At 35.6% G+C, this 14,373-nt stretch overlaps 1 protein-coding gene across 1 annotated transcript in view; it reads right to left on the bottom strand.

Moving 5' to 3' along the window:
- emc2 (ER membrane protein complex subunit 2) overlaps positions 1–14,373 on the bottom strand; it is a 73,173-nt gene that overhangs the window by 41,938 nt on the left and 16,862 nt on the right. The window contains 1 exon segment of the mRNA XM_056475966.1: positions 9,812–9,869. Coding sequence (XP_056331941.1) covers positions 9,812–9,869 — 58 coding nt within the window.

Consider the following 14,373-nt stretch of genomic DNA (forward strand, 5'->3'; position numbering starts at 1 on the left):
TCCATCAACCCCTGGCTCGGCTTTCAGACTGCCGTTGAGAGCCCACCTCCAGGGATTTCAAAGGCAACCGTCGTTCCCACAGGGTGAAGAGGGGTTGACTCTGAGTGCTGCGGTGTACTGACACGTCCTGACTTCAAATTTATCCTTAAATAAGAATGACCGGCTATTGCTTTCAACATATGCAGACCAAATCTGCAGTCTCAGGAATAGCACGAGACAAAAATATCAATAGTTCATCAATCATTTCTAACACCCGCTAAAATTCTAAGAATAATGGCTTGTAAGTTTCAAAAATGTCTGTCGAAATTGATAAGATCCTATAAATTTTCTGAAAAAGGGAGTTTAGCCAAAAATGAACATTAAATCATTATTTACTCATCATTATGTCCTTATTTTGAGGAAGGTTTCAACTGTGTTTTTTTGTGCAACTAAAAACAAAAGCATGAAAAGCAATGAAAAAAGAAGAAATTTATTATATCTTTGTTTTATGCTCCATGTAAGAAAGAGGAATACACGGATCAAATGGAATTGAACCAAAACACAACAGTGTCAGTTCAGAAGAAATCTGTTTGACCTTTGCAAACTCCATCTTGTTCTGCACTGTAATTGTGTGTAATTCTAGGGGTCAACCTCAGGAGGATTCTCATTGACCTCAATTGCTTTCACAAGCACAACCATGTTTATCCTGCTGAATTACAGGCTGGGTGAAAGTGCTGAAAGTCAGTGAATTGTGTAAGCCTGCTGTGTCAATCAGTGTTTAAATAAACAGCTTGTTAGCATTACCTTTAAGTGTTCAGAAATAGGCAGTGTGTTAGCAAATGAAGACCACTTCAAAGATGAACAGACAAATGATAGATAGAGGCACAGGCAGACAGATTAAACAAACTAAAGAATGGAAAAAATTTATAGAACAACACACAGACCGAACGAACGAATGAATGAATAAGCAAACACACAATATGATAGAATGACAGATGCATTAGACAAAGCCACACAGACAAAAATAATAACATGTAGATCGACACAGGTACAACAAAAGTTAGACATAAATCGGATGGATGGATGGATGGATGGATGGATGGATGGATGGATGGATGGATGGATGGATGGATGGATGGATGGATGGATGGATGGATGGATGGATGGATGGATGGATGGATGGATGGATGGATGGATGGATGGATGGATGGATGGATGGATGGATGGATGGATGGATGGATGGATGGATGGATGGATGGATGGATGGATGGATGGATGGATGGATGGATGGATGGATGGATGGATGGATGGATGGATGGATGGATGGATGGATGGATGGATGGATGGATGGATGGATGGATGGATGGATGGATGGATGGAAATAAGAATGATGTACAACTTGGACGGACGGACGGATGGATGGATGGTAATAAGATTATGTACAACTTGGACGGACAGACGGACGGACGGATGGATGGATGGATGGATGGTAATAAGAATTATGTACAACTTGGATGGACTGACTGACGGACGGATGGATGGTAATAAGAATTATGTACAACTTGGACGGACTGACGGACTGACGGACAGACGGATGGATGGATGGTAATAAGAATTATGTACAACTTGGATGGATGGACGAATGGATGGATGAAAATAAGAATGATGTACAATTTGGATGGATGAAAATAAGAATGATGTACAATTTGGATGGATGGATGGATGGATGGATAGATAGAAAAAAGAATGATGTACAACTTGGATGGATGGAAATAAGAATGATGTACAACTTGGATGGATGAATGGATGGATGGAACAATAGAACGAATGAATGAATGAATGAATGAATGAATGAATCTATATCTATATAATTATAAAAAGACAAAATGATGGATGGATGGATGGATGGATGGATGGATGGATGGATGGATGGATGGATGGATGGATGGATGGATGGAAATAAGAATGATGTACAACTTGGACGGACGGACGGATGGATGGATGGTAATAAGATTATGTACAACTTGGACGGACAGACGGACGGACGGATGGATGGATGGATGGATGGTAATAAGAATTATGTACAACTTGGATGGACTGACTGACGGACGGATGGATGGTAATAAGAATTATGTACAACTTGGACGGACTGACGGACTGACGGACAGACGGATGGATGGATGGTAATAAGAATTATGTACAACTTGGATGGATGGACGAATGGATGGATGAAAATAAGAATGATGTACAATTTGGATGGATGAAAATAAGAATGATGTACAATTTGGATGGATGGATGGATGGATGGATAGATAGAAAAAAGAATGATGTACAACTTGGATGGATGGAAATAAGAATGATGTACAACTTGGATGGATGAATGGATGGATGGAACAATAGAACGAATGAATGAATGAATGAATGAATGAATGAATCTATATCTATATAATTATAAAAAGACAAAATGATGGATGGATGGATGGATGGAATGTCAAAACGATAGATAGAATGATAGAACAATAGATAGAACGATAGATAGAACGATAGATAGAACGATACATAGAACAATAGAACGATAGATAGAACAATATATAGATCGATAGAAAGATAGATATGATGAATGACCAGACAACAGAATGGCAGAATGATAAATACATAGAATGATGGACAAATTGACATACAGCCAGACACAAAAACAGAAAACAACAGAACTTTAGATAGAACAGTAGAACAATAAACCAATACAACGATAGATAAAAAGGACAGAGAGACTGAGCTTGGGGTGGGGCTGTGTTTTACCTACCATTGAATATAGATCTATTGAAAGATAGACAGATGTAGAGACAGACAGATAAAGCACACGGATTGATAAGAGCCAAAAAGAATTTCTCCAAATCATTGCTGTAGGTATTGGACCATAATGAGCAATGGAAGGGCTAGGAGTTCGAGCATTTTTTGGACACCACCATGGCAGAGAAACCTTGAGCAATTTTTGTTGATTCAACAATTTTGGTTAATGGGTACCACATCTATTCCACAGCCTATAATTACAACAGTTCAGTTTCCAATCTCAGCTCCGCATGCTGGGATGCCTCACAAGTCCTCACAGTAGTCGCCAATTTTCCGCCATTTTCTTGGATCATGCCCTCATCCCATTCCACTGAACATGTTAAAAAACACAGCGTTTAGATAAGCCTCGCATTTATAGACAGGTGACCTAAATGATGTCATCCCTCTCATACCACAATCTCTCGTTCCCTCCATCTTGCTGCACCCAGCCAAAAGGGATTGAATTGTGGGAAAACGCAAGTCTAGTTGCCATTGCACAATGGCTCCGTTTTCTTCCCAGATTTGACGGGAGGCGACTTGCATTTGGAGATCAAGAAATGGGTAAATCCCCTTCTAGGCCATCAGAAAATCTGGGCTGGACCTACTTGTGTCAGGGTGGTTCAACATTTCCACAAGTGGGTGCTTCCTACCAAGCCTACCACGTCCTGTCAATATGCATTCAGAATAAAGATAAGACGTGGGAAGTCTTTTGTACATCAAAAACGTGCCCTTGATGCTTACACTGATGGCCTGTTTTAACATCGAGAGCCACCTAATCAAACTGATAAGTCCTGAAAGCACAAAATCCCACAGCATGACATTTCACAAAGCTATCAAGCAGAGCTTTTAGAATCTGTCAGCCCATTTCACTTCATTTCCCAGACTTCCTGGTGAACACACACACAAAAAAATGAAGGCTGTCTGAGTGATCATTCGCAAATGCACATTTCCTTTTAGGAGATGATGGTTGCAGACGGTTTCTACGAGAGACTGATGAGGTAATGAGACGTGGTTGGACAGTATTTTCCAGTGATTTTTCTGCTGAACGGTGCGTGAATAGGCCATTTAAAATTGGGTTGAATAACAGTTCATAAATAAAATGCACATTTATACTATTATGAGATTAAAAAACAAAAGGTACGTGCATTAGACTGCATGTAGATACTATATTTCTCAAATGACGTCTACCCTGTTTAATAACATGCTATCATATTTCTAGATAAAGTAAATGTATTAGTTTGATGGAAACATTCGCTAAAGTCACGCTAATGCCACATTCCTTTAGACAGGACAGACTGACGAATGGATGGACAGTTAGATATTACTGTAGATGAAATGAAGGATTGGTGGAACAATGCTTAGACACAACAATGAATCGATAGAACAAAGAATGGATAGATTGACGGATGGATGGATGGATGGATGGATGGACGGATGGATGGACGGATGGATGGATGGACGGATGGATGGATGGATGGATGGATGGATGGATGGATGGATGGATGGATGGATGGATGGATGGATGGATGGATGGATGGATGGATGGATGGATGGATGGATGGATGGAAATAAGAATGATGTACAACTTGGATGGATGGATGGATGGATGGATGGATGGATGGATGGACGGACGGAAATAAGAATGATGTACAACTTGGATGGATGGACGGATGGATGGAAATAAGAATGATGTACAACTTGGATGAATGGCAGTTAGATACTACTGTAGATGAAATGAAGGATTGGTGTAATAATGCTTAGATACAACAATGAATCGATAGAACAAATGATGGATGGATAAATGAATCGATGGACGAACAGATAGATAGCATGGATGGTTGGACAGAAAATTGGATAGAGTTAATGGATGAATGGATAGAATGGACGGATAGATGGACAGATGGATGGATGGACAGTTAGATACTATTGTAGATGAAAGGAAGGATTGGTGGAACAATGCTTAGACACTGCAGATACAACAATGAATCGATAGAACAAAGGATGGATGGATGGATGGATGGATGGATGGATGGATATTGTAAATGAAATTAAGGATTGGTGGAACAATGCTTACACACTGCAGATACAACAATGAATCGATAAAACAAAGGATGGATGGATGGATGGATATTGTAAATGAAATTAAGGATTGGTGGAACAATGCTTACACACTGCAGATACAACAATGAATCGATAAAACAAAGGATGGATGGATAGATGGACTAACAGATGGTTGGATGGATAGATGGATGGATAGATGGATGAGCAGAAAAATAGATAGAACCATATAACAAAACAATGACATTAGAACTAACAAACAGAAAGATAGACATAATAAACAGAACAAAAGACACACCAAATGAACGCACGAACGAACAAACAAATGAATAAACAAAATTGATAGAATGACATAAGTAGACTTGTGACAAAGACACAAAAAAGAAAAACAGGTAACTTGTACAACAATAGGTGGATAGATATTATATTGTTATGACAGATAAACAGATATATGGATATACATAGAACAACAGAATACTAGATAGAACCATCTAACAAAATAATAATATTAGAACAAACAATGATAGAAAAAGAGAGAAACGACAGAATGATAAATACACAGCATGATGGACAAATTGACTTACAGATTTTTTCTGCTGAACTGTGCCTAAAAAGTCCATTCAAAACCGGGTTAAATAACAGTTCATAAATAAAATGCACATTTCTACTATCATGAGATTTGTTTAAAAAGTATGTGCATTAGACTGCATGTAGATACTATATTGCTCAAATGATGTCTACTCTGTTTAATAATGTGCTATCATATTTCTAGATAAAGTAAAATGTACTACTTCGATGGGGACATTCGCAAAAGTCACGCTAATGCCACATTCCTTTACAAAGTGTGTTTGGCTTGGATAACACTAGGACACTGGGAAACAAATTTCCCCAAGGGGAAATTTGTTTCATATCTTTTGGATGTTAACAGAGGGGCAAAGCGATATGATTACTAGATTGCGAAGAATAATGTAACCGCACTGGTTTGATGATATCCATTTTATGCCGATCTTCTCAACTTCCCATTTACACGCCGTTAAATGTGCTTGCAATTTAACCTTGATCATGGGAATAGGAAAGAGTGCCTCGGTTGAAATGCACAAAAAACAAACAGAACAGCCCTCTCGCTTTCAGAGGGAGAAAGACGGATGGGAGCAGTTTGGTCCAACAGTAACAGATAGTTAAATAAATATCAAATGGTAATGATATAACAAATGCAGGGACGAGGGGACGGAGGACAGTGTGTTTTTTACCCACAAGATGAAGATGGTGATAGCTTAAAGCAATAGTTTAAGAATGAAAAACCAAAAAATGAAAATTCGGTCATTATTTATGCACTCGCTCCAAAACCGCTTGTCTGTTCGGTGGAACTCAAAAAGTGCATTTTTGAAGAATATCCTGGCCTCCTTATTTTAAAGTTACAAAACAGAACTGGAGCTGTCAAGCTCCCAGATGATAAAAAGCACAATAAAGTGGCCCTATAGTCATAAGGTGGCCCACAGGTCCTGCTCTCCTTGGCAGGTTTACACCATGTTTTAAATTATGATGGAAGTGACATCAGTAAGATTTCAGTAAAGCAAAATCAGAACTTTAGTTTATTTGTTTTATTTTTCCTATCATTTTATAAAAGGAGTGACCATATCATTATTAATACATATCCCTGGAAGAATGGAAGGCTAAAGTCATACTTTCAGATTTTTTATTTATTTGTTTTTTTGCCCAAGCGAACAGCACAAACCCTTTGCAATCAGCTTTTTTTGATTCTGATTTGGGCCACTTACATAAAGTTCTACTTCCAATACAGCCAAGTGCCAGACTCACAAAACTCATCATATGAAACAAGTTAAGACAAGATAAATCCCAGGAACTTTGCAAGACTTTTCTTACATGCAATTCTTGAAATCTGTGCTTCAAAACATATTTTTCTTAAATGAAAAATGACAGTTTGTGGAGTTGTGTGATTGAATAAATGGCAATTCTCGCTAAGCACTTGTCATGAATTCAATGAAAAACCCTACAATAGTCATATTTTTCTGATACCTGCAGATTATAGTAGTCAGCATAATAAGTATGCAAACTTTTTTTTTAATTGTGGGATTCACTGCTCAGCTTCACATTAATGCAATACTGTAAAAATGTTTAAAGCGCCTGTTTCAAGACTTCTCTACAATGAACAAGCTTATGAATGCTTAACACAATGAATGCTTAAAAATTAGCTTACTATCTGGCTCCTTTCTGTATGGTTTCTGAACGCTGAATTTAGTAAAGTCTCCTTTTTATTCACGTCTGTATGACAGTGCACTGCATGCAGTTTTTTATACTTCAGTACATGTATGTCAGTTAATTACTGTAAGCAGTTGACAATTGGCCATATTTAAAAAAAAATAATGTAAACAGCCACCAAAAATTTGATCTGATAAACAAATTAAATAGATTATTAAAGCAATGAACCGTCCATTTAAGTGGGAAAACAAGTAGAGAGAGAGAGAGAGAGAGAGAGAGAGAGGGTGAAAGGGGGTCCACATGAGAGTTTATTGACTTTGCCAGGAAAGCCTCCATGTGTTCAAAACAGACAGACGGTGAGGTGTGGAATATGCGCACCAAGTCCAAAGAACAAGAGTATCCGCTTCATCGCACACACACTTTGCCAGTCCAGAGAGAATGTTTAAAACATCTAATCAAGTCCATGTGCAAAGACAGTGCAAAAAAATGTGTTTTGTGTCTACCAGGAAGGGCCAAAACAAATAAGGTTATAAAAACACGGCAAAACATTTATTTTTGTGCATGGCCGCACACTCCTTACGTAAGAATGAAGGGCAGGTACAATATGTTTTGAAGCAATAGTGGAAAGATATTGAAAAACATGGAGATGGATACTATTTGGACACTGCAAACAACTCTACTGAAACTCAATAAATATACAGCAAATGGAAAACAGGCTTTATGCGTTATGTCAGGACAATACAAATCAAAGCAAACAGTACATTTGAGCTTTTAATACCTATTAGATTCTTACATTTTAAAATAACTTAAGTCTGATCCACTTTACACTTTAAAGAGATTATGTGAATGACTTTAATCTGTGGAATAGAAAATATAAAATTGAGGTTTAATTATAAACTTTTTAAATTATAAATTAAGAATGTTTATTATAAACTTTTTAATTGCAAATTAAAATGTTTATTATAAATTTTTTAATTATAAATTAAGAATGTTTGTTATAAAGTTTTTAATTATAAATTAAGAATGTTTGCTATAAAGTTTAATTATAAATTAAGAATGTTTGTTATAAAGTTTAATTATAAATTAAGAATGTTTATTATAAAGTTTTTAATTATAAATTAAGAATGTTTATTATAAGTTTTAAATTATAAATTAAGAATGTTATAAAGTTTTTAATTATAAATTAAGAATGTTTGTTATAAAGTTTAATTATAAATTAAGAATGTTTGTTATAAAGTTTTTAATTATAAATTAAGAATGCTTATTATAAAGTTTTAAATTATAAACTAAGAATGTTTGCTATAAAGTTTTTAATTATAAATTAAGAATGTTTGTTATAAAGTTTAATTATAAATTAAAAATGTTATAAAGTTTTTAATTATAAATTAAGAATGTTTGTTATAAGTTGAATTATAAATTAAGAATGTTTGTTATAAAGTTGAATTATAAATTAAGAATGTTTTGTTATAAAGTTTAATTATAAATTAAGAATGTTTGTTATAAAGTTTTTAATTATATAATTAAGAATGTTTGTTATAAAGTTTTTAATTATAAATTAAGAATGTTTGTTATAAAGTTTAATTATAAATTAAGAATGTTTGTTATAAAGTTTAATTATAAATTAAGAATGTTTGTTATAAAGTTTAATTATAATAAGAATGTTTGTTATAAAGTTTAATATAAATTAAGAATGTTTGTTATAAAGTTAATTATACAATTAAGAATGTTTGTTATAAAGGTTTGACTTATAAATTAAGAATGTTTGTTATAAAGTTTAATTATAAATTAAGAATAAGTTTCAATTATAAATAGGAAGTTTATTATAAAGTTTAATTATAAAATAATAAAGTTTATTATAAAGTTTTTAATATAAATTACGATTGATTATTAAGCAAGAAAGCAATAAGTAAAAAAGTTAGAGAAAGTACAAACATTTACTGTTGCGAAAGTTACTGTTTATTGCAAAAGCTTCTGTCTTCTTACTATTGTTTTTCATAGGAGATGCTGCTTAAGCAACAAATCCAGCACATCTGATATTTTTCCATTTTTTTAATTATTAAAAATTTAATTATGAGCAAATTAAATTATGAGCAGTTATGAAAGCAATTATAAAATCTTCTTTTCATAGAAATATTAAATACTGCTAGGAAGTGATTCTCAAGCAATAAATTCATATCTGAAAGATGTGACACTTAATACTGGAGAACGATGCTGAAATTCAAACTCCAGAAATTACTATAGTCTATACGTGGATGAATCATTACAAAAACAAGACTAAGCAATTTGCAGGGGGGAAAAGAAATCTCCAAAAACAATTTGTTTTGTTAAGAAATTGACATGAGAGTGATTAAATGAAGACTGAATTTTCATTTTCAGATGACCTATTGCTTTAGGTTACCTAAAGGTTAAAGGTAAAAAAAACAAAGCCAAAAAATAAATAAATAACTGTTTTTGCACCCCTGGGAATTCTCTATGGAGTCTCAGGAAAAGCGATAAATCCCCATCCTCAGAAGACAAGGCATTTATTTCTGCTGAGGTTGCCCCAGCCATGTTTAATGCAACCGAAGTCCATAAATCAATGGTCTTTGTTAGCTCACACACTTGTGCATGCTGCATTTGCCTGTATGTGATTTTAGGGGCTGAGGTCAGCGAGGACAGAAAGAGTTTCACATATACGGCTAACATCTAGACACCAACAACAAGTTCCAACCACATTTTTCCTTACCGTATTAGTCGGGTCGTCCTGTAGTATTGAGTCGTACAGCTTATTGGCATCGTCATACCTTTAAACAGAGAGATCATGTTTTAGGATAATCAACAGGAACACCGGTCATGTGAAATGAGCCGGTAAGAGCTATCAAATGAAGTTCACAGTGACCAACTTTTTGTATACAAAGTGGCTTGTTTCTATAGTGACCGAGGCTTCGTATCCAAGTGGCAGAAATAAACAGTCATTACCATAGCTGCTCAAATAGCCAGTGCTGTGTCGAGGTTTACTAGCTCCACAAAGAGTGCAATCCGCAAACATGATTGCCTGCACTTTGATTTACCTCTAAACAAATCAGCCTGCACTTTCACCACAAATCAGGCATTGTTTCGAAACACATTTTGCTTTAAAGGCATTCTTCCGAGGCAAGACTTATATGAGTAACAGATGCAATATAAAATAAATAAACAGACAAGCCCTTTACCTGAACCAACACTGTTAAAAATACTGGGTTCCACATAATTCCTTCATGTTGTACCAACTCAAATTGATTAAGTTAACTTAATTGTTTTCACAACTTAGTAGACCACCAAAGTAGATTGACCATAAAACAATTAAGTTGTCGCATAAAAAAAACCTCAAGAATTGTGTTGATTCAGCTCATTTTAAATAAGTAGTTTGAACAAGCAGCTAAAATATAATTTTTTGAGTGAAGGGTTGGACAATGTCACAAATTACTACGCAGACTTAATACAATGTTTTCTAAAGAAAGGAAGGACACAGCACTTCACTTCTCATGTCGAATGAAAAATGAATGTAGAGCAATTCCATGCAAATTTCAACCTTGCCATAAAAAAAGTGTTCACCAAAACAGCAAAACCATTTCTTAGGGTGCTTTCACACTTGGTTCAACTTGCCTGGACCGTACCCAAGTTCAATTGTCCCCCCTTGCCACCTTCTCGGTTGGTTTGTGTTCACACAGTCTTTTTCCTTCTGAACCCCGATACGCTTGCGTCATCGAACTGCTGTTGTGTGTACGGCTGTTGCTAGGTGACGGCACGAAAGCCAAGCGCCAAAATGTAAAGACGTCCACACATTGCGGTCGTTCTGCTTTTACTGAATCTTTTGGTTTTGGACATACAGAAAGCAATTCAGACAGTGAAACGTTCTGCAAAAATGTCTGCAGAAGCTGTTTTTGAAGGAGACAAGCAGACATTATATTATGTGATTGCCCTGGCTCAGCCCCGCTTGTCGCCAAGGTACAGTACGTGATGCACAGACGCACACACACAGACACGAATGAATGTTATGAAAACGATAGTTTGTTGTACAGTCAGCGGTTCACTTCCATTATTTGGTACGATTACATTCAGAGTTCGCGTGAACCGTACCCCAGACCACCTCTTCCAGGCGGACTCGGGTACGATTCATGGGTGAGCACCAGAGTTCAGAAGACACGTTCACACTAGCTAAATGTACCGTTCTCTGACGCCAAAGAACCCGGGTGTGGACCAAATGTGTGAAAGCACCCTAAGTTTTTTGTGTAGGCTTGTATTTTAAAGTATTGTAAAAATACTCAAAAATATCTCTGTCAGTGTTTACCAAAGATACACAAGTGGCAATTTCACATCTGTGACATCCATAACAGAGAGGTGTCACATCCATAACGAAGCCTTTTCCTCAAATAAAATAAAATCAGTCATTTTTGTTCAATAGCGAGCCAAATCTTATCCTTTTGCTTAGCATCCTTTCTTTTGGGTTGTGCAGTTTAATTAACTGAATTTCTACAGAATGTTGTATAAAGTAAACTTGCCTTTTTTTGTCACATCCATAACGCATGTTTATTTTCCTCATTTTAAATACAAAAAATTTTTACAGATTGGTATTTTAATGATTCCACAACTCTGTGGTTAGTTGTTGTGGAAAATACAAACAGATGTTTCAATATAATGTTAACATATAATTCACATCCTAATTCGCATCCTACCTGTCCTAAATAGTATTTAAAAATAGAATTGGTATGTCCCAAATCATAGTATGTTGAAAAGAGTATGCCAAAGGTTCCTGGATGGTTTACTATTCCCGGTAAAAATTATTACCCACAATACATTGTGCATTGGACAAGAATTTGATTAGAACTACAATCATGGTGGACGCGCAAGACCAACCATCAAGTAGAGAGGCTTTGATAAAGATGTTTGTATGACTATAAATTAATATCTAGCCCACTGGAAAAAAAATTTAAATCACATTTTCCATGTTATATTTCATCTGCAACAACAATGTGATCGTATGTAAAGACGTGACTGGACATTACCTTCTGAATGAATAATTATCCAAACACCTAAGGAGATTTCTCTGCATGAAAGATTTGTGAATGGCTGATTATCCTGCTGCTGCTTCTCCAATAAGGTACGTAATTACATACGAAAGAAATATGGATGATTGACTAAGCAACCAACATAACGAGGAAGTAGCGTGTTCCAAAGCTTGCGTACTCTTCTGTTACACAGTCAAAAGTATATACTTTTCCTTCACAAAAAAAAAAAGCATACCTTTAGGGCGTAGTATAGGTATGCAAATTGGGATGAAGCTATACTTACTATGTGAATTTATGTTTTGAGATTTTACATCAAATGTCACATCCGTAACGCTGGAATTGCTCTGATTGCTTTTTTTTTTTTGAGACAACCTGCACAGCTAAAGCTAACACAGCCAGTCTTATGATCCAAACCTGTTACAAACAACAGAGGCAGCTCTGGTTCTTATTATCACGGAGCTCCAATGCCACTCCTCTTCTCACATCCACATTAGAGCTCAATCACTCTCTGGCACATCTCACATGGCACCAGCCGCTTTGACTTACTCTATTTATGTAGGATTGAACCATGTGGGAGAGTAGGGGAGAGTTTTATTTAAGTTGAGCGTCTGATGGCAATTAGACGCAAATTTGCAGTTTATTTAATCTGACCGTGCTGGCGCAATCACTCACAATTACCGAACAACTCCTGGCATAACTGATAAACACGTCAAAGATATGGTGGCCAGAGCTGAAATCCTGCTGAAATTCTATACATTTACTTCATTTTACGACCTTCTTAATTGTTTGCTCACCTGCTATTAACATTAGTTTAGATCTATTATGGCTGTTTTAATGCATGAGCATTTATAGTACGAAACTAATCTGACCATGTGCATTTTTGAAGACCTCTAGAATTGGGTTGAGTACAGAAATCCTACATCACCTGTATGTACTAAACCAAATCAGTCCACTATGGGTTCTGTAGACTACAGGATTCAAACTAAATCTGGAGGCTACAATTTAAAACCGTATCCTATATTGTCAGACATTTTATTGTATTTTTGCAGTAACTTACTGGCAGCACATGTTGCCAGCAAGTTACTGCAGCTGCCCCTCTACAGTACCTTACCTGTAAATGTGCTTCACAGTAGCAAGGCCTTAACACAATTTCATTTTACAGTAAATTAGCCTTAGCAAAATAATTTTTTATGATAAAATCCCATTTACCACATTTTAATTCTACAGTATGACAATTGTACAGTACTTTAACTGTAATGTATTTACACTAGCAGTACAAAACCTTTATTTTTAGCATTTACTATTGAATTCCTAATAAATTCCAAACAAGTGACTCATTTTTTTTCATTAACAGTCTTATTTGTGTCTTTAGTAGCAGTACTTGATTACAGTAAAACACAGCAAATTCCTAATATGCAGTAAGTTACTGTAAAAGTTTTAAAATTACCCACAATTTAGTGCATAATACAGTAGTGAACTGAAGAATGTCTGTGGCATTTTACTGGGCGTTTTTGCAGTAAATAACAGTAAAATTACAGCAAAGTCTAGCAGTGAGTAATATAACTGTAATGAGTAATTATCTCCTGGCATAACTGGTAAACATGTCAAAGATATGGTGGCCAGACCAGAAATCCTGCAGAAATTCTATTGAACATTTTGAGGAATGTAAAAAAAACAATGGTCCCAACGTATATCCCGTTTTACATTTTTAATGTCTATAGCTTCCAAGAATCCAAAAAGAGCCATAAATTGATAAATATTGTTATGAGAGCTGTTTTAACATTAAGTTATGCTTTAATTGCCTCTTGTTACAGTTATGAAATAGTTTGATAACAAGCAGGAAATATTCATGGGCCAATGACATGACCACATTGAAATGGTCTCTACATTGACTTAATCTTACGACCTTCTTAATTGTTTGCTCACCTGCTATTAACATACATTCAGATCTATTATGGCTGTTATAATGCATGAGCATTTATAGTACAAAACTAATCTGACCATATGCATTTTTGAAAACCTCTAGAATTGGGTTGAGTTCAGAAATCCTGTATGACCTGTATGTACTAAACTAAATCAGGCCACTATATCCTGGGTTCTGTAGACTACAGGATTCAAATGAAATCTAGAAGCTACAATTAAAAACAGTATCCTACATTGTTAGACATTTTATTGTATTTTTGCAGTAACTTACTGGCTGCAATGTTACCAGCAGTGTTGAGGGTGAGGCATTATAAGTAACACAAGTTACGTGATAATG

Source organism: Danio aesculapii, chromosome 16 (assembly GCF_903798145.1).
Source record: "Danio aesculapii chromosome 16, fDanAes4.1, whole genome shotgun sequence".
NCBI lineage: Eukaryota > Metazoa > Chordata > Actinopteri > Cypriniformes > Danionidae > Danio > Danio aesculapii.